This window comes from Thunnus albacares, chromosome 6 (assembly GCF_914725855.1).
Source record: "Thunnus albacares chromosome 6, fThuAlb1.1, whole genome shotgun sequence".
Classification (NCBI taxonomy): domain Eukaryota; kingdom Metazoa; phylum Chordata; class Actinopteri; order Scombriformes; family Scombridae; genus Thunnus; species Thunnus albacares.
This window is the reverse complement of record NC_058111.1, coordinates 11,814,664-11,833,866: the sequence shown is the minus strand read 5'-3', so window position 1 is coordinate 11,833,866 and position 19,203 is coordinate 11,814,664. Positions and strand designations below refer to the sequence as shown.

At 41.6% G+C, this 19,203-nt stretch overlaps 1 protein-coding gene across 3 annotated transcripts; it reads right to left on the bottom strand.

The window, feature by feature from the left end:
• Nucleotides 1–732: 732 nt before the first annotated feature.
• On the bottom strand, nucleotides 733–12,513 carry dusp14 (dual specificity phosphatase 14). Of its 3 annotated transcripts, none has more exons than XR_006403914.1 (3): nucleotides 9,483–9,801; nucleotides 3,392–4,232; nucleotides 733–3,265 (listed from the first exon to the last, which is right to left on the bottom strand). XR_006403914.1 is itself a non-coding variant. In XM_044355054.1 (3 exons), the coding sequence occupies exon 3, from the start codon at nucleotides 4,126–4,128 to the stop codon at nucleotides 3,496–3,498; it is 633 nt and encodes a 210-aa protein (XP_044210989.1). In that variant the 5' UTR covers nucleotides 4,129–4,232; nucleotides 9,483–9,592; nucleotides 12,390–12,513; the 3' UTR covers nucleotides 733–3,495. The 3 variants fall into 3 exon arrangements, 2 of the variants coding, with proteins under 2 accessions (XP_044210989.1, XP_044210988.1); XM_044355054.1 differs by adding an exon at nucleotides 12,390–12,513 and having other exon boundaries at nucleotides 733–4,232; nucleotides 9,483–9,592; XM_044355053.1 differs by having other exon boundaries at nucleotides 733–4,232.
• Nucleotides 12,514–19,203: the final 6,690 nt, after the last annotated feature.

Below are 19,203 nucleotides of genomic sequence, written 5' to 3'. Positions count from 1 at the left end.
AGCTCACCGCAGTCAGATGCTCCCTGTTGGGCTGCTGCTGTCTGAATGTCCTCTCTTCAAACTTCATCAGCTCAGTTCGTTCTGCATGGCCTGCACCGCTGGAGCCTGGCCTGCCTCTGATGCTCAGGATGAATCAAATGGCTGTGCTTACTACTTTAATGATAGATGTTAATATCCTGCTGCTGGTGAAGGATCTGTTTACTTTCAGTGCTTGACTATGCCCTGGAAACCACATGCATGTACTCACATTAACACAGCGGAGACGGGGTAAAGGGCAGGAAAAAAAGAAAAAAAAAAAAGATCCATTTTTGCTGAGAGAAAATGTTGTGCAGTGTATAATTTAGACCCATCACTTGTGCATCTTCGTCGTGCTCGGCCTGTCATCAGACGGGCCTCGTCTCTGCGGGTAATGGAATTCATTGTGGAGACCACTTCGGAGGTCCCTCAGAAGTGTGGGCACAAGACAAATAGCGCTCATCAATATCTGCCTGGTACTCTGTAGCCACAGCAAATGAAAATGAATGACAGAATGTTGCTTTGACATCTGAAGACATCTCTTGGGGAAAATGGCTGTGCAGAATGAACATCATGACACCTTTGGAGGAGGAAACGCTGCAGCCTGTTCATATGAAAACATCTCTGAGACATCGCCAGGCATAGCCAGTAAGTTTATCTTCCTTTAAGTAAATGTACATTTTTGTTTGCACTTTTAATGACAATAAAAGACTGAAATATTGTATGTTAGATGTTTATTTTTCTTTCCAGATCAGAACATTAACAGTGGCATGAGCTCTTTTTATTTCATATCGCTGTCCTGGGGCATTAAATGATTTGTAAAGTCAGATTACAGATTGTGCTCAGGACAAGAACATCTTTCTCCTTCTACAATCATTTACCCCTGAACTTTTATTCTTTTTTTTTTTTTTTAGTCATAATATCACACTTAATCTATTAATGCAGAAAGGCGTGGTGGCGCTGATCTCTATGGGTTGCAATTAACAACTGTGTTGCACTCATAATCAAATCCAACATCACTGCTGTGTGTGTTCGATGTCTGACCACATCCAGCACTGATGTAATACTGCTCTATAGTGTAAGGGTGGGACTCAGGCAGTAACTCACCATAAGAATTTATCACAATATTTTAACTGCACACGATAATGATGGTATTACAATATGGGTGATTCTGCGGTACATCATATATTACAAGACAGAATTTTCTAAGAGTGCGTTTACATGTACACTAGTATCCTGCTTATGATCCGGTTTTTGGAGTATCCTGGTTATGTTTTGTGCATGTAAACCTGGTTTCAGAAGCCTGGATATGCTACCTGAAGTTCTCAAATAGGAACCAGGATAAATGTTGAATGTAAACACCTTATCCAGGTTACTGAATATTCTTTGTTGGATAAGATAGTGGCTGAGATGCTGAGAAATCAAGACACAACTGCACACAGATGACCAGAAACTTGGATACTGTTAGAATCATGTCTACATGGATATGAATAACCAGGTTTCTCATGTAAACGCCATATCCCGCATATGATCAAAACCAGGATAAGACTCAAAACTGGGATACTAGTACACATGTAAACGCACTCTATGATACATCTAGTGCTTAAATGATGAATTAATGGATTGATTAGTCAATTGACAGAAAATGTATCAATCACTCTCAGGGTCTCTGCTTCTCGAATGTCAGGATTTGCTTTTTTTTCTGTTTTATATGATTGTAAATTCAATATCTTTTAGATTGTTGGTTGGACAAAACAAGCCATTTGAAGATGTCAACTTAACAGACAGGCCATTTCACATAGTGTTGCAGTATTTAACGTGCCTTAATAGAAACCATACCACACACAGGATGCTTCATGCAGACAGAAGAAGTAGTCATTTTATGGTAGCTGTGAAGTGCCAATCTGAGGAGCCAATGTGTGAAAATAGTTGCTTTTCAAGAGAGCTGTGCAGGCTTACATAGAGAACAATGGGTGCAATTTGTTGCCCTTAAGGCTCATTGACATTTGATTTCAACTTTTCACAATTTTCTGATGTTTTTTTTTTTAGGCAAAAACTTAATCAGTTAATTGAAAAATGTAATCAACAGATTAATGAGTGATGAAAATAATTGCTGGTTGCAGCCCTAGCCATCACAATAACTGTTCAGGTGAAGAGGAAAACATAACAGTAAGTGGGAAATTCATTTTTTTAAAAAGCAGGAATCCATACATTGTATTAGTTCACTGCAATATGTTTTCCGTTCATGTTTTCATTTTTGCGCAAATTCAGTACTAAGGTGATGTAAAAAGGCAGAACTACCTGAAGATTTCCAGAGTTAAAATTTGGATACACCTATGATACAGTATTTTAAGGTATGATGACGCTGGCACTAGCGTAATGTGATTTACTACCATCTCAATTATCTGTCCCACCCCTACTACTATAGCGGTAAACAGTAATTTTATGGTGTGGAGAGCGCAAACACCAAAGTGAAAGTTTCAACTGCTAGACGACAGCAAACGTAGGATTTTCAGCCTGTGTGACATCATTCTTCAGGCTGGTTTACCATCAGAAATAAAGTGTGTTTCCTGTACTGTGCTGCTCTTGTCGAAACCTCCACTGAATATGGACACAAGGCAAAAAACAGCAGGATAGAAAATATTCTTCCAAGCATCTATCATAAAGCTACCAGTTCCCTTGAGGCAGCGAACATTTTTTTTTTAATACAGCATCAAATAGAACTACAATAACATTGTGTAGTCACAGGATGGAACAGTCAATCCTGTGGTACACAGGAACTTTCCTGTCCTGACTTGTACTCTTTTAGACTCTCACCTTAAAAAGGTAGATATAATAACATGTTTAAATGTTCGGTTAAAGTGCGCCATTTTTTCCTCACTATCAGTACATTCCGGTAAAATAATTTGCCTATATATTTTTTTATCTGTACACTTATCTTAAATGCTACCATAAATTGAGAGCATGCTGCTGCCCCCACACTAAAGATAACTGCAAAACTGGCACAATACCATCACATGACATCACGTCAGGAAAAGGACTTCAGTCACTGTCAGAGCCGCGGAGTCTCGAGCACAGCTAACACCTTCCCAGAGTGCTCCTCCTCACTGGAACTGGAAAGACAGGCCAGCACCGACGTCCACACTCAGGGTGTTTTATCTTGTTTTGGTGTCTGACATCATTGTGGTCCCATTCGATCCTTTGGTCCTCAGGATTCTGGGCTCGAAGTGGCCTTGCTTCCACTCAAAGACTAAATGGTTGGACAAGCAGCAGCACCGTTAACAACCAGTGTTTGGTTAGACTCCTCCTGTTCAAACGCACCAGTATTCATTAAATAAGCTTCACACAGATGTACACTCACACGCGTCTCATTCACCTGTCCAGAACAGGCGTGAACCTGCAGTCCAGAAGGGCAAAAGGGCTCATCTTCGCTTTCGTTCCTCCTCGATCCCTCACTGTGGACACTTGGCACAGCGTCTCTCACAGGCCCCAGTACGGAGCCAGGCTCCTGCGGTCCCTCTCGTAAACATCCGGTATGACCCCGTAGGGCGTCTGCACCATCTTAACAGAGTTTCTGCCGAACAGCTTCCTCTCGTACTCAATGAGCTGACGCCAGAAGCCGCCGTTGGGCCTGATGACAGGGCGACGAGCTTTGACCCAGGCGTGGGCCTCTGCCAGAGACACTCGATGGTACTTCATGAGGTACGCCAGGCAGAGAGAGGCTGAGCGGCTAACCCCGGCTGCACAGTGCACCAGCACCGCCCCTCGTTTCCGTCCCACGCTGTGGATCTTATCAGCCACGCTGTCGAAGTACAAGGAGATAGGGGAGTGTGGCATGTCTGCCAGAGGGACCTTTACATACTCCATGTGCGGCCAGTTGAAGTTGGGGAGCTCGATGGTGGCGTTGACCACACAGGTGATGCCTTTAGACAGCAGCAGGCTGCGGTTGGACGCCACGTTCCCCCTGCTGAGGAAAAGGTTGGGGGTGATCTGCGCGATGCCCCCCAGCAGGCTGCCATTTTCAGGCAGTAGCCTCGGCACCGTAGCTGGCACCATGGAGCTACGATGGTGGTGATGGTGGTGGTGGAAGAAGCCTTGGCTGCGGGAACCCATTGAGGAATCACGTGGGCTTCAAGAGGAAAAGCCGAATCTAAATAAACTAGAAATCTTCAGGAGCTCGGAGTCATAGTAGTGCGGCGGGACCAGCCAGACAGCTCCTGAAACACAACAACAGATTTCACTTACAATCTAAATTAAACATTTTCTATTTCAGTGTAGGCTGACCACTCAGGCTGACAAACATACAAACACTTCACAAGGATGAGTAACATCACTGGCGTTTGCTCCAAAACAAGGATGCTAAAATCCTTTATGTTGGATGGCGTTGTGCTTTGACAGTTCTTCCCAGGAAATGTTATTCTTCTGTCTCAGTCTGTCTTTAAACTTAAAAAGACCAGACAGCCATGACTGTTCAAGATAGTTGACTAATTCAGAAACATGCTGCTGTAAGGCTGAAAGCCAGTGATCCACAGTCTTAACTTTACAATTACATCAATGGGTTTTCATGCATCCTCAGACAGCGTTTGTCTCCGCTATAGGGAGCAGTCTATTTGTACACTGTGTGTCTCTACATTCAGGTCGAATGGCCTTCATGCTGCAGCTTCCCTCTTGGACCTGCTGCACACTGAGACGTGCCTCCCTCTGCCATGTGAGCACAGACCCCCTGGAGGCATACACTCACCTCATCTCATGTTCATCCATCCACAGCCTCCACATACAGATTACATCTCTCGTCTCACTGGCTATTGCCACTGTTAATGTCGTTTTGGATGGCACCAAACAGCAGGGTGGAAAGTAATCATATACTGTACGATCAAGCCAAAGAGTCCTGATAAGGCACTTCATTTTAGCATGAAATTTGCTAAAATTCATTTTTCTAATTCCATTTTCTTTTTCCAAAAAGGATGATGAAAATGATTTCCTTTACTTGCTTTTATGAGCTGTAACATGAGTATGAGGATGCACGACACAGATCAGAGCGAAAAGATATTACGGGAACCCTAATGTGACATTTCTGGCTGTACTGATGGAAATAGCCTCCTCTGTTAATACTTAAGTTATCAGCAGAGAGCCCACAGCTCCAGGCGCTACTTCACACACTGTTGCACTTGTCGTGCGTCATCCACACCTTCTGCACTGGTCTGGCCGACAGGTCTTTTTCTTTCATTTTCAGCAACAGTCTGGTTAACAAGACACACGGGTAAGCTGCTTTAAATGGGAATTCAACCTGCAGGAAAAAAAAAAAGCCCCGATCACCTGCTGCCACCTGCAAACTCAAACAGACCGCTGAGACAGATTGTGATTCCTTCCTAGTAATCAAATTTTAATCAAAAACATGAGAATGCATGACTGACATGACAATGAAACAGATTTCTACCACCAAACTAAACATTCCAGCTGTTAAATCTTTTACTATTTCTAACCAGAAATGATCGACAGAAAATGAATCTAACCAACTATTCATCGTTTTGGGTCATTTTTTAACCAAAAAATGACAAAAATCACTGCTCAAGTTCCAGCTTCTTAAATGTGAATATTTTCTGGTTTCTTTAGTCCTCTATGACAGTAAACTGAATATCTTTAGGTTGTGGACTGTTGGTCGAGACAAAAAAAGACATTTGAGGATGCACCTTGGGCTTTGGGAAACAGTGACATTTTATAGACAACAACTAATCCATTAATCTATAAAATAATCGACAAATTAATAGATCATAAAAATAACATTAGTCGGAGCTCTATCTACATGAAACATAGGACTACATGTTATTTCAAGCTTGTAACCCCACTTTTTAATGGTTTTATTGCCCAAAAAACTGCATAAAAACAGGTAAGTTTGTATCCCTTGCAAATAGAAATGCTGTTTTTACTTGAAAATCCTCCCCAATGTTGGAGCTGCCTCTTCCTTCATTACCTTGCAATTGTGAAAAAAAAGAAAAAGAAATTCACCTATCTCCTTTAAACCCTCTCCTCCTATCGATTTGCCATCTAAGCACGGTCTGCTTCTTTTTACAGAAAAAAAGGATCAAAGGCTAAAATAACACTCGTCCTCCCCATTCAGGCACAGTTTCTCCGGCTCGCTCCCGCTTGCCAATCACTCTGCACTTTGCCTCTGAAATGGTTGCCATGAGCACGATGTGGTGCAGCCGATTCCACCTTCCTCCACACCGTCACCACTGGTGATAAGACAACAAATGCTGTGATCCAGACTCTGGGGCACTTTGGAAATCCAGTGTTACCCCCCTGACCACATCAGGAGACGATCAGAGCTGCACTGAAGAACAGTGTGAAAAGATTTTCTGCAAATTTGTGATAAGAGGAAACAAGTGCTCACATTTTGTGACAATCTGTGTTGTACAAGGTTACTATTTTCAGACATTTCACCTGATGAAGGCGCTTAAGAGAACAGAAAAAACGGTGTCTGCTTTGTTCGACTTAACGGAAACAGCACTGTAGTGTTTAGAGAAACAGATGTCAAATCTTTTAAGTTTTAAAATGACTGTTGCCTGGTAATCAAACGTATCCTTTATCAGTCAATTTATAACATTTAACGTTTGACATAGAAGTTGATTAATTGAGTAGCCAATCAACAGAAAATTAAACTGTAACTATTTTGATAATTGATTAATCTTTTTAGTTGTATATCAAGCAAAAAATTCAAATATTTTCCTTTTTTTTTTTTTTAGCTCCCCAAACACGTTTCTTTGTCATATTAATAGTAAATTCATTATCTTTGTGTTTTGGTTGGCTGTTGGTCAGACAAAATAAGAGATCTGAAGACTTTTACTCATTTCTTTCATCTTTACTCTTGACTGAACAATTATATCAAGAAAACAATCAGCAGATTGATCAATATTGTCAATAATCATTTGTTGCAGCCCTAGTTTGTCATGTTGAATTGAAGAAATATGGCGATTTAAGAGTTCCCATTTCTGTAAGTAAACTTAAAACAACCTGTAGAGCTGTATCGCTCTTATCCACACTTATCGCAGCTTTTGAGGCAATTCTTTGATCACCATCTGACACAGGAAAGTGACACCCAGATTCTTAATCCCATCTACAAAGCTCTGATTGGCTCGGGTGTTTTTTCCAACCAGAGAATCAGCCGTCAATGGGCACACACACAAAAAAACGTGGGCAGCGATTTAGACGTCTGAAGCCAGGCTACAACAACTGTGACATTTTGCTAAAATTTTAAATGGAAAGACTGAACTATAAACGGACGTCTTGCTTCAGTCACAGGAATGCACAACTGATGCATTAATTCATGGGAGACCGAAAGCATAATAAACCTTCAGCTAAGATAAGTACAAACTTGGTTGCTGCAGCAACCTACTGACCACAGTAGCAGCTACTGAAGACAGTAGCAGCCATATCAACAGGCAGATGAGGAAGATAAGAAAACCAAATAATCCTTGGCCCTCTCCAAAGTGCTGATGCACCACAGTGCTGGGCTTTGCTCCATCCACATGGTTATTTATACCCCAGGCAGGGCAGGAGTGAGGTTGCAGAGAGCGGAGGAGGGAGAATTATGCAGAGGATGTCGCCACAGACAAATCTACTGTATATTGGAGAGGGGATACTGCAGCTGACTGTCACTCAAATTTGCTCTGAGGACTAATTCTCCAAAATAAATACTGCAGAGGTTTCAGTGGCATTAACAGCATAGTGACCAGAGTACCTCAATTTAAACACTGCTGTACCCAGATTTGAGTCTTCTTTTATTCTTGTCTTGATGTTACAAAAATGAGCCCTCCTCTAAATCACTCAGTTTAGATTTGTCAACAGGTGGTCCCACCTCACAAATCTTCTTATGCACATCTCCGTTACTCTCTCTCTCTCTCTCTCTGTGTGGGGAGATTCCACAGGGGTCCGGTTCCAACTCCGCTAACATAAATTGGAAACGTGACCCACCTGCAGGAAAACTAGAGCCCCACTCCCTAACGTTGAAGGCGGAACCTCGTCGAAACCGGATCTGAGCCGAACTTGACTCGGTTAACAGCAAATTCCTGACAGACACCCACTCATGCCGCAGAATGAGATGAATGAAAACACTGAAATAACTGGGAAAGTTGCAAGCAAAAGCACAAGCAGGCTCTCAATCAAAGGAAATCCCTTTATTCATTCTGAGTGATCTCTGAAAGTGACTCTGCAGCCTGCAGTCTAGATAATAATCAGGAGGAATGACAAGGACGGTCTTTTGGTGGTCGGACAGGATTGCTTTGAATTACTCCAAACAGAGCTGGGCACAGCTTCACAACATGACTGCTTTGATGACAACTGCAGCAGGTTCAAAAGAGGTGGAGTCCATATGCATTTAGAGACGCTGGGACAAATTCCTCACGAGGACAGGGCTTGGCTTTGGCACCTTCCTTCTCGCTCGCTCAGACCACAATGTTACATCTCACCATGGACACCGTTGCAACGCTGACACATGTAAACTCACACGGACAGACAAAGCATGAGTGCCAGAGTCGAGGCCACATGTCTTGTACTGAGAGATGGCGAGTGTACTGCAAAACAGACACTGAGGGTGACAACGCGCATACAAATGATTCCTCTTTCCTTTCAGGTTGTCAGTTTTATTGCACAAAGAAGCAAATTGGTTCCAGCTTAGTTTCTTGCTTCTTAAAAAGCCAAGTTTGTAGGAAGTAGTATAATTGCATCTATCACTAGAGCAGACAGATGAGACAGATTAAAACACTGAAAAAATGAGACACTGTTCAGAATCTATTGAGACAGACTTATCATTATCTATAATTGGTGCTACAAGCAGCAAATATCAAATATATTCCATTATAGGATGTCATGAGATGATGTCTTTACATACAGCAGGCTACACATGTTCAATTCTCTCCATTAATATTTCACTTAAATTATTTTTCAAAGGAAAATAAATGATGTTGTTGTTGTTTTAGAAACTTTGGAAAAAAATATTTTTTTTGACCTCCCTGTCTTTCAAAGACACAGAGTGTGAAAATGTGGAGCTTTAAGTGAATGACTCCACAAGTTTAATAATTTATGATTGAGCTGTGAATGAGGACTGCTCCTCTGCGCACGCGCTGCTCGTCCTCGTGCGCGTGACGCGAGATGTATGTGCGTGCGTGCGTTAAGTTAGGCTCTCGGAAATATATCATGTAAAATATAAAACTGGCTGATTTCAATGCGTCCTGGATGCTGTTATGTAGGCTGAAGAAGTACATCTGTTCGTTAAAGGCATCACTAAGTGCGGCAGGTGCGCTCGTTTCTTCAATTTCACTCAGCTATCATTATAAACTGATCATAAAATAAACTGTAGATATACAAATTTCAAAATATACCTATGCTTTTTTCGTGAATTTAAATTAGAATTCATCCTATAGGCTATCTGGTTAAAATGATGCCTCCATCACATGGATAACTCAACTTACCAGTCGACTCTCAGTCGGGCAGATGGAGATTTTCAAAGCGCCTTCAACGCCTGCACCAATCCGGCGGGCATGGATCCGCAGCTTTCACAGTCCGGGCATTTACCTTCAGTCTGTCCGATCATGCAGACGGCCAAGAGGATGAGGATGGCAAGAGGCCAGGTGGTGGGAAACAAACCGAGCCACACAACAACATAATGTGAAAGTCACCAGAAATACGAGCCATCAGTACATCCGCCTGGTCTACGCTGGCAGGAGCGGCGTGCACAGAGCAGCGCTGCCTCTGTATGAGGGGTGATCAGTGCCACACAGCGGAGGAGGGGGAGCAGGAGGAGCGTGTGCGATGTCAGGCTTTTTTTTCTCTCTATTATCACATTTTTATGTTTTACAGAGCCCTCCTGGGGTCAGCTAAGAAAAAAAAAAGATTCATGTGTAAAGTTTTCATAATCTGTACCTTTGAATTACAAATCCATGCCCACAGATTTGTAAACCATGCCTTCATTTTTTTAAATTATTTTTAAATATTATAATATACTTATAATATTATTATTCATTATATTATATATTTTTATTTTTAAATAATTTTTACATTTCTAAATTGTCTTTACCCTGTTTGATGCTTCGTATCTGGATAAGCAGTCACACTGTAAATGGAAGTCTCTCACATTGTCATAGCTAATAAGTAAGCCTGGGAAGCTAATGTCAGTTGCTTCCCCACTAGCCTCAAACTGAAAGGTTGGTTTTGGAGTGAGAAGCACAATAAATACAATGTTAAACTATGAAAACTGTGACACGTCCGAAAGTCATTTGAGTGCATGGATTGCAAATCCGAGGGCATGGATTGGTAATTCAAGGGCACGGTTTATAAATCTGAGAGCACAGTTTATAAACTGTGTGCACAGATTTCTAAATTGAGAGTACAGATTTACACATGGATCCTTTTTTTTCTCAGCTGACCCCAGGGGTGCAATTTTTCAATACTGGAGGCCACCGCGGTGGCACAGGAGTCCTATAAAAAACAGTGGGTCATCCAGCAAAAACGTTTAACTTGGCTCAACTTTTGCCACAATGCAATATGAAGTCACCCAGCAGTGCAATGCATTGGCCATATGCTTTAGTGCAGATTCAGACATATGTTGGCTGCATTCAGACTGAAAACAGCCCTATGTAAAACAATGCAGGGGGCTGCGTTGGTGTTGAACGTACTGGTGTGACGATGAAATACGATCCAGAAAGTCCAGTTGGCTCAACAGTTCAATGTATTTAAAAGCTTTTCAGAAAGCAGAGCACCCCTCAGTGGCTTGTAATACTCACATACAGGATTTCACACTGCAAAGCTTAATCTGACTGGCCAACACAGCACTTTGCCAGATGACGTCATGTTGCGTTGCAGCAAAAGTTGAGCTTGGGACTTTTTTGCCAGAGCTCCCTGCATTGGTCCCTGTGATTTTTAATAAACCCAACTTATCATTAACAACACTTATCGCTGGTTTTATTTATTTTTGAAATGCTGCACAATAAAAAAAAGATTTTAAACTAGTTTCCCAAGTTGTAACTCTGGTTAGATTTATGTAGTATGGAACTGGGACACAGCTTTGGTTTTTTATGTTTAATGTTCAGATGTAATGAATGTAAGCATGTGGGGTGAAAATCATCCTCCACACACAATCACAGACTTGTCTTCTTTTCAAGACACAGATTACTCCTCATACAGAAAGCAGTGGGAGGATCATGCACCTCCTTAAAATACAAAGCTAAAAACTATTGGTGAGATGCAACTACACAACAAACAAACATCTTGTCCACTGGCAGAATCATCAAAGTCAGACTGAAATGCAATTTCAGTGGCTCTCCCCCAACTCCTAAACAAGAGACCTTTTGTTTTCCTCAAAGGTTTCTGATGTCATATGTCACTAGAGCATACAATCTAAACAAAAGCCTATCAGCAGGGCCATAAACAGGATTATAGAGATACTGAGGTCATGAGGCAGAAACCACCCATTTAAATGTTGACCACCACCAACCAATTCTGTCTGAGTATTTGAAAAAATGAAATAAATTTCTCACTTTATGTGTTTAATTACCTGTAAAATGATATTTTCTAAATTATATCTCCCTACATTATCATCTGAATGTTATTTCAAAGCCTCCTGTACACTGTAGATGTAATTCTGGTGCAGCATTTTGATCTATTTAGCCCCCCCCCCCCAAGCTATTTTTACAAATATCCAGTATCAGCCTCAAAAAACTTAAAGTCCCCCTCCACTTAGAGTGAAGTATGTGTGGAGTTTCACACTATAAGGCTGTCATCACATACATCTGCTGAGGGGGGAAGTTTCGCTGTGCTCGCCGAAAGTTTGAGTTCAACACGTGCACATTCGAGAAGATTGTGTGACTCTGCTACTTACACAGTGATGTGGAAACTTGACACCTCCAGTGCACATACACTGAGAATGGACTTTACAGCGAAGCAGGAGACATCTTGTGTCCAACAGTTAAACTTTTGCACTGAAAAATATTTGCATCTTTAACCAGTGTTATGTGTTTGATCATATAATGTAAACTCATCTACATGTCGTTTTATTATCATATGACCTCAAGGTCATTAATGGTAGTTAAAGCCTTGCCTTTCAATCATATTATGGTTTCTTCTTTGAAAAAATAGGATATATGAATGCAATCTACAGTACAGACATGAACTCCTGATGGTAAATTATTTCTAATGGTTCAAGTCGGGCCATGCATCAAAGGCTGCAGCATGCAATTCAAAGTTCAGGCATGCAGTTTAGTACAGACACAAAACCTCGCTGGCACTGCTGTGTTATATTTCCTAACAGAACCTAAAGGTGTTTTCTTAATCCAAGTATATAGACAGCTATACTACACAAGTGACCGGAGAAGAACACCTACCATACAGAAGCTTCAAATACAACACGAACTGTTTATTTGAATGCCTGCAGAGTCCTGTGTGATCACGTTGCAGGTCTTGAACTCATAAAACCCAGGGACCAAACTAAGAGTCGGAGAAGCAATAAACGATGTAGTATCACATCCCGCAGTGGCTCAGGCAAAATGTTTCCATTTCACTATGCTGCTGACTTCAAATCTAATTTTATGCACTTGTTAAACACATACACACACACACACACATGCGCACACACACACACATTACCAATTTAAATGCTGCCCTTGCAGTGTGGGCTACAGGCATATATGGAAAACAAATATACTGTCTGTTCTTTTGGTCTGCTATTTCAAATCTCATTATGCCTTAGCCTGGAAGAAGCGGTGTGATATGCTAGCAGAGCTCGAGACATTGGACGATTTGACCATCTATGGTCGCAGCTCTGAGACCTTTAAGACTGCAGCCGCATCTGCAGGGTTTTCTGTGCAGCCTTTAGTGAATATATCCATGTACAAAGCCATAATTAGACATGTCTTCCAAAGTGAATCCTATTTCAAAGGGCTCCTGGGGGAGATATTATTGCTATCCATAAACCCATGGCCCCTGCCTCAGTCACTCCTAATTACATTCCAAATTCAATCAACTGGAAATAAACAGCAGCAGTACCAGGCAGAGCAACCACAAAAACTGGTGCAACGGTGACTGTTTCTTTACTATAAGGAAAGAAAAGACACACTGACAGTTGTTGGCACTGATTCTTGACCCTGTACTTGAAATGCTATGCATCATCTTATAGGATAAGAACAGAGGAAAGATAAGAGCCCAACGCTATGTGCCAATGTTGACTGAAATTCACCTGATGAATGTTTAACGAGAGGAGGAAATGGTGACACAAAAGGTCTGTGAATGGAATGAGCAAGAAGTAAAAAAGGGATGATAGATGTTAAAGAAGTGGTAACCTTGAATTGGAACAGTGAAAAGATGGATAGAGAGACAGAAGGGGAAAAATAGAGCTGCGGGCTGCGGAGACAGGGACTGGGGTTCAGAATCAGACTGAAATGTCAGATGAGTCAGAGGCATTCTGGGAGGACGCTCCTGTTTAATATGGCTCCGCAGTCTGCAGTGGAGGCTGAAAATTTACAATGACACCATCACTGTAATAACAAGCACCTGCAGCCATGTTCTGAAGGAGCATGTCTGCTCTGAATGAACCAGTAGTGACATTGATTAACCCTGACTGCCTGTAACACAAGATAACTGATGGGCTTGACAGTGTCACAGTGATTTAACCGAGAAATCCTTTGCACATCCCTCAAACATGTGGACACTCAATAACCTGTGCTGTTCAGTTATGGCGACTTATTTACACTTTGTGAGAGCCAGCAGAGATCTGTCAATCCAAATAATAAATTATGAGCAGGGTGATCCCATTCAGGCTGCTGAAATCATTCAGGGAGAATGCTGAAGATGACTGCGAACACATTTCAGAGTCCTGATGTGAGAACTGAAGCAGAAAAACATGCGTGGTATATAGAAATATTGGCAGAAGCTGAGAAAGACCAGGCTGTCCCCCAGGGATTTGTGCCTTTCCATCTCTTTCAGGCAAGATCTTTACTTTCTTCTCTTCATGCCAGGAGGACAGTTTTATGAGTATGAATGGAGTTAGAGGCTTCTTTGGCAAGTTAAGAGTCAAGCTGGAGGAATGTGTGTTCAAAGCTTCAGCAGATTATCAGAGTATCTATATCGTCTGCTAATAAGATGATGAATGTCTGAGAAAGTAAACCGAAGTGTGTAAAGATGATCCCGGCTGGAGATGTTTATTTCAGTCTGTGTTGATGTGTGTGACCGATACGCGGAGAGGGGTGGTAAGACGAGGAGAATGGAAAGTGTTTTGTGGTCAGTGGTGATGGAGATGTTTAGACCTGGCTCGCATGCGGGGGATGGGGGGTCTAAATAAAGTTGCTGCTGATCCCACAGGCGGCTGCATCGCCCCAGCTGTGACGGTGGTAAATAGACATGGGATCTAAGTGTTTGCTGTGGCAACGTGTGAGATCAGCGAGGTGTCTGAACACAGCATGGAGCCTCCCTGTCACTCTGATCGTTGCTGCTCTGACATCAAACAAACACATTTGCTGCTGTGCAAAAAGGAACAAGACCTGAGATGCCTCAGTAGCGTCAGACTCCAACAGAGGAGACGGCACACGTTTTGTTGCGACGGGAAAAAAAAAAATACAGTGGAACTATTGCATCTTTTTCCAATATTATGTCTTATTGAGTGCTGAACGGCGCACATTTACTGGCAGCATCTCTTTCATGATAGCAAGTCAGTGAGAAAAAGCACGTAGACAGATGGGTGGGGGGATGAGACTTCAGTTCTATGCTCCGCTCTGGTTAGTCACGACTCCTCAGCCCAGCAGATGAGCATGAGCAACAGGGCGAATGTGTGTGTGTGTGTGTGTGTGTGTGTGTGTGTGTGTGTGTGTGTGTGAGGTCTGATTTACCCTACTTTCAAGGACACATTGACTCAAGACCAATTATTCAGGGACGGCTTGTCTGACTGGGGACAAAAGCTATGTCCCCAATTGGGAAAAAGCTGATTTTTGGGTCAGTGGTTAAGGTTAGGGTTAGGCAAGTGGTGGTTATGGTTAGGGTTAGCTTAAGTCTCCAGAAAATTAATGTAAGCCTATGTAATGTCCCCAAAAGTGACCTAAGTAAACATTTGTGTGTGTGTGTGTGTGTGTGTGTGTGTCTCTACAGAGCTGCCCCCTGCCCCTCCTCTCCACAGCCGCTCCTTCTTTCAGACTTCAGTATGCCACAGACCTGGTTGCCAAGGTAACCTCTTGTGTTGATGAGTTCACCTCTGTGTTAATCACTACCTAGCAATAATGGCCAAAGCAGGATGGATGGCTTGTACTGTATATATATATATATATATATATATATATATATATATATATAGATGTGTGTGTGAGAGAGAGGAAGGGGATGGGGAGGGGGGTGCAAACATGTAACACTCAGAGAAAGGAGGGGATGCAGTTCCCGGCAGGTAATAAAATTCTGCCGAATAATGCATCCACACTGTTACTTTGTTTCTGGAGAAATACGAAACAAACAGTTTTATCAGCACATATTTTTGGCCAGTTTGGTTCGACAGTGTGAATTTCACACATTTAATAATGACCTAAGCTGAAACAATAGGGGTTCCATTACTCGGCAGCAACAATCAGTTCTGCCGAATAATGCATGCACCCCTTAACGCTCAGTAATGACACTTCAAATCAAGTTTGATAGGAATTAAATGGTTTTATCAGCACATACTTTATTTGATCAATTTTGACAGAGAGAATTTGACACCCCACATTCATTTTTCCGCATTTAAAAATCTCATTTTAGTATAACTATCTGAAATCCTATGCATGAAAACACACTGACAAAGAACACCTATGAGTTCACCCTAAGAAATATTGAGAGTTTAATCAAGGAAACCTTGTAAATTTCAGACCAATCGTATCAAGGACATGCTACTACTGAGTCTTGTAAAACGTTGATGACTGTAAACATTCAAAACTCTAGACTTCAGATCATTTATCATCATTGATGAACCTGACAAAGAAGATTATAGGTTATCATTTTTAAACAGTACTTTGCCTTAAAAATCATTACAATGTCTGGTAGTTTTCCCTTTAGCTGTGTGTGCTCCCACGAGGTGCATGTAATTCTCAGCGGGCAGGCAGAACTCGGCATAACACCTGTAGCTGGAGTTTGTCCTTTTAAAGAGGGCTACAACAACAAGGAGGAAAGAAGTGGGAGACATCTTTTTCCCTTTTCCCTGAATAGCAGCAGTTAAAAATCAATAAGACACCAGCCAAGGAGAAGCTCTAAAACCAATGGATCGATTTTTCTCAGGAGAGTTTTCTTTTCAATTTCCAAAAACATGGTAGCCTACATTTGCTGTTCTAATAAAAAAAAAATAGCTCGAAGAGAGATCTCGCCTTTCTTGATGCTATAACGAGTTAGAAATAGAAACATAATTGACGGCAAATTAACATATCTTAGTAGAGATCACATAATTTCCTCTGTATCTTGTTTACTAGCTTTCTTCTCTGTGTTCTATCTATCAAATGATGGAAAATAATCAATCTTGATGCAGATTAGTATCAATTTATATGATCCTGATGATCTATCTTTCTTGTGAAATGTGTTTGTGAAAACAGCAAGCGAGAGCGTACAGGTTTACAAACTGTGGGAATGTGCCTGTTTGAGTCTCCATCTCAGTATGTGATGTTTATTAGATCAACACCAATACACGAGTTTCCTCCTAAAGGAAGTCAGCATCAATTTACCTTTGTGGGGAGTCTGAGACAAGGCAGCGAGAGCAGGGAGGAAAACAGTGTGTCTGAGAAGGCAGTGTGTGGGTGGGTTGAGAAATGCTGCATCTCTGCACACATGCAGAGCGTTGACACTAACATCTGCTGCATCTGCTTCCCCTGCCACTACAGCACAGACCTTACAAGGACTATGCTACCACATGTGTTGGGTGAAACATGTGAGGAGTCTGCTCAGCTGGCAATAAGACATAGTCTGTACAGAGATTCTGTAAAAAAAAAAAAAAAAAAAAAAAAAAAAAGGATAATTAAATTGTGGCTTGATCATGCTACGTCTTTTATTTCACTGCACTTGATGAATCGCAAACACTTCTCCTCCTCTCCGAGTCAGAGGAAATACAAAGCAAATCACAGACTGAAGCTCGCATGTCCTTGGAGAAAGATGTAAAGCTGTCGAGACTAATATAACACTCAGCCAGCTCAACCTGACCCAAACCTGGCCTCTGCAGCTGAGGAAGCTGAATTAAAAAGGGAACAAACACTGCGTCCCAAGAGCTTGTGCAAAACACACACTAAGCTTGAGTTACATTAAGCAGTATAACGACCAAGAATATGCATATACGGTGAATTAACACATTAACAGGAACATTCATGCTGGACAATGATGGGGTAGATCTAAAAAGCCACTATCCCCCAACTGATTTCAAAGCTTACGATGAAGAGATGCAGATAAAATGAGACGACCAATTAGAAGAATCTTGAAACTTTCATAAGTGGGCTGCAAGGACCAGCAACACTTGTATTATCAACAACAACTTAATTGTGGACCAACGTTGGCTTTAATCAGACGTGATTAAGCCCAGCGTCGCTTCACAGTCAAGGAGGTGGCAATGTCAATTTTTGTAGGAGAAATTCCCAGAAGGCATGAATGAGGACTTCTCAATTAATTACTTTTTGTAGTGGAGTTTTATAACTTCATTTGTGTTCCACCATAATATGTTTTTTTATTGCTTTTTCTCTCTGCTTATGTATTTTATATAGTATGCCACACTGAAGTACTACATTTCAGGAAAAGATCTCCCTTCTACTAGTTAGTTTACCTCCCTATAGGTGAACTTCTCTGGTTAATGTACCAAACATAGTCTCACCTAAACAGATCGTTAGACATATCCCTTTGCCTCTCAAACTGTAAAGGAATGTGATTGGTCAAAAAGCACCAACCATGTAGTAAACATCCATAGCCACAAACAGTATGTATGCAGTCAGTCCACTATAACATCACTGTTGGATCTATTGTACACTGTCTGTGACATCATTATTAGTTATTGGATGCTGTGTATGTATATAGTTGGATGTCTTTAAGAAATATTTTTTCTTGTATGATGAACCTGATGAAGACAACAACCTGAAATGCTTCGGTTTCACCACAACAATGTTCTTAATACTACAAATGTAGCCAAATTTTGAAGCTTTAAGACTGATTTCTCTTTTCCATGCACTTTGCAATTAGGTGAAGTTGTGTCAGAAACCTAAACTCCACGATAAATGAGCTGCAACACATAATGAAGCAAGATGTAGTTATTATATGTTCCAGTATGAGAAAAACTTTGTTCGTTCTTGGAAAACCATGTGGTGGCTTTGCCTTCGGTGATATGGTCGACTTCTCAGTCAGTGTGGAGTTTTGAAGAAAATTCAGGTCACATTTGTTCATCTGCTTCAACCACACACTGAACACCGATTGCCACTATTTGCAGCCATAAAAGCTCAAGCTTTAAACAGAAAATAAAAGGGAGAGCGAGGACGGGTCTTGTTTGTTGAGGCTGGTTGGAATTGACGCTCGGGTAAAGACGGGGAGTATGACATGAGAAAAACTGTTTCCTGTGAAATGAGCAAAAATGAGAGGAGCAATTTCGCTCTGCTGCTTCACGTTTGTTTTGGAACTGTGATTTGATGAGACACATGGAGGCGTAAAAAAAAAAAAAAAAAAAAACTCTGAATTTCTTGTCTTTCACATCCTCTTTAAATCCAGATCCAATCCCCTGCATTTCAGTTCAGACGCTCCTCCACAGCCGCCTTACTCTTATCATCAAAGGTTGAATCTGCTGTTATAATCAGGCTGTTAGCTGAGGTTGATGCGGCAGCTGCTCTCTGCTCCGATAAGCCTGTCAGAGGCCGGTGGCCTCCTGCCTGCCTGCGTTGCATTAATCACAGTTCTCCCACGTCACACTCGGGCCCACACGTCAACAGATGGAAAGGACAGAAAGGATCGAGTCACTGATGCCACTGTCTGTGTCACTGGTCATTCAAAAATGCTGACAAGACTGTTGATCAGGCTAAATTTTACAATGGCTGTGAGATGTGAGTGTGCGTCTGGATCATCCATCGTCTGGAAAAATGTAGTTGTCATTCATAGAGGGGAATCCTTGATAATTTACTTGATATTGGAAAACATGTTTGCAACTTGCTGCTGTTGTGAAGATTAAAGCTGTTAGTA

What these genes read in the sequence shown, in the direction of transcription:
- dusp14 (XM_044355054.1), bottom strand. Translation starts at nt 4,128, where the DNA reads ATGGGTTCCCGCAGCCAAGGCTTCTTCCACCACCACCATCACCACCAT.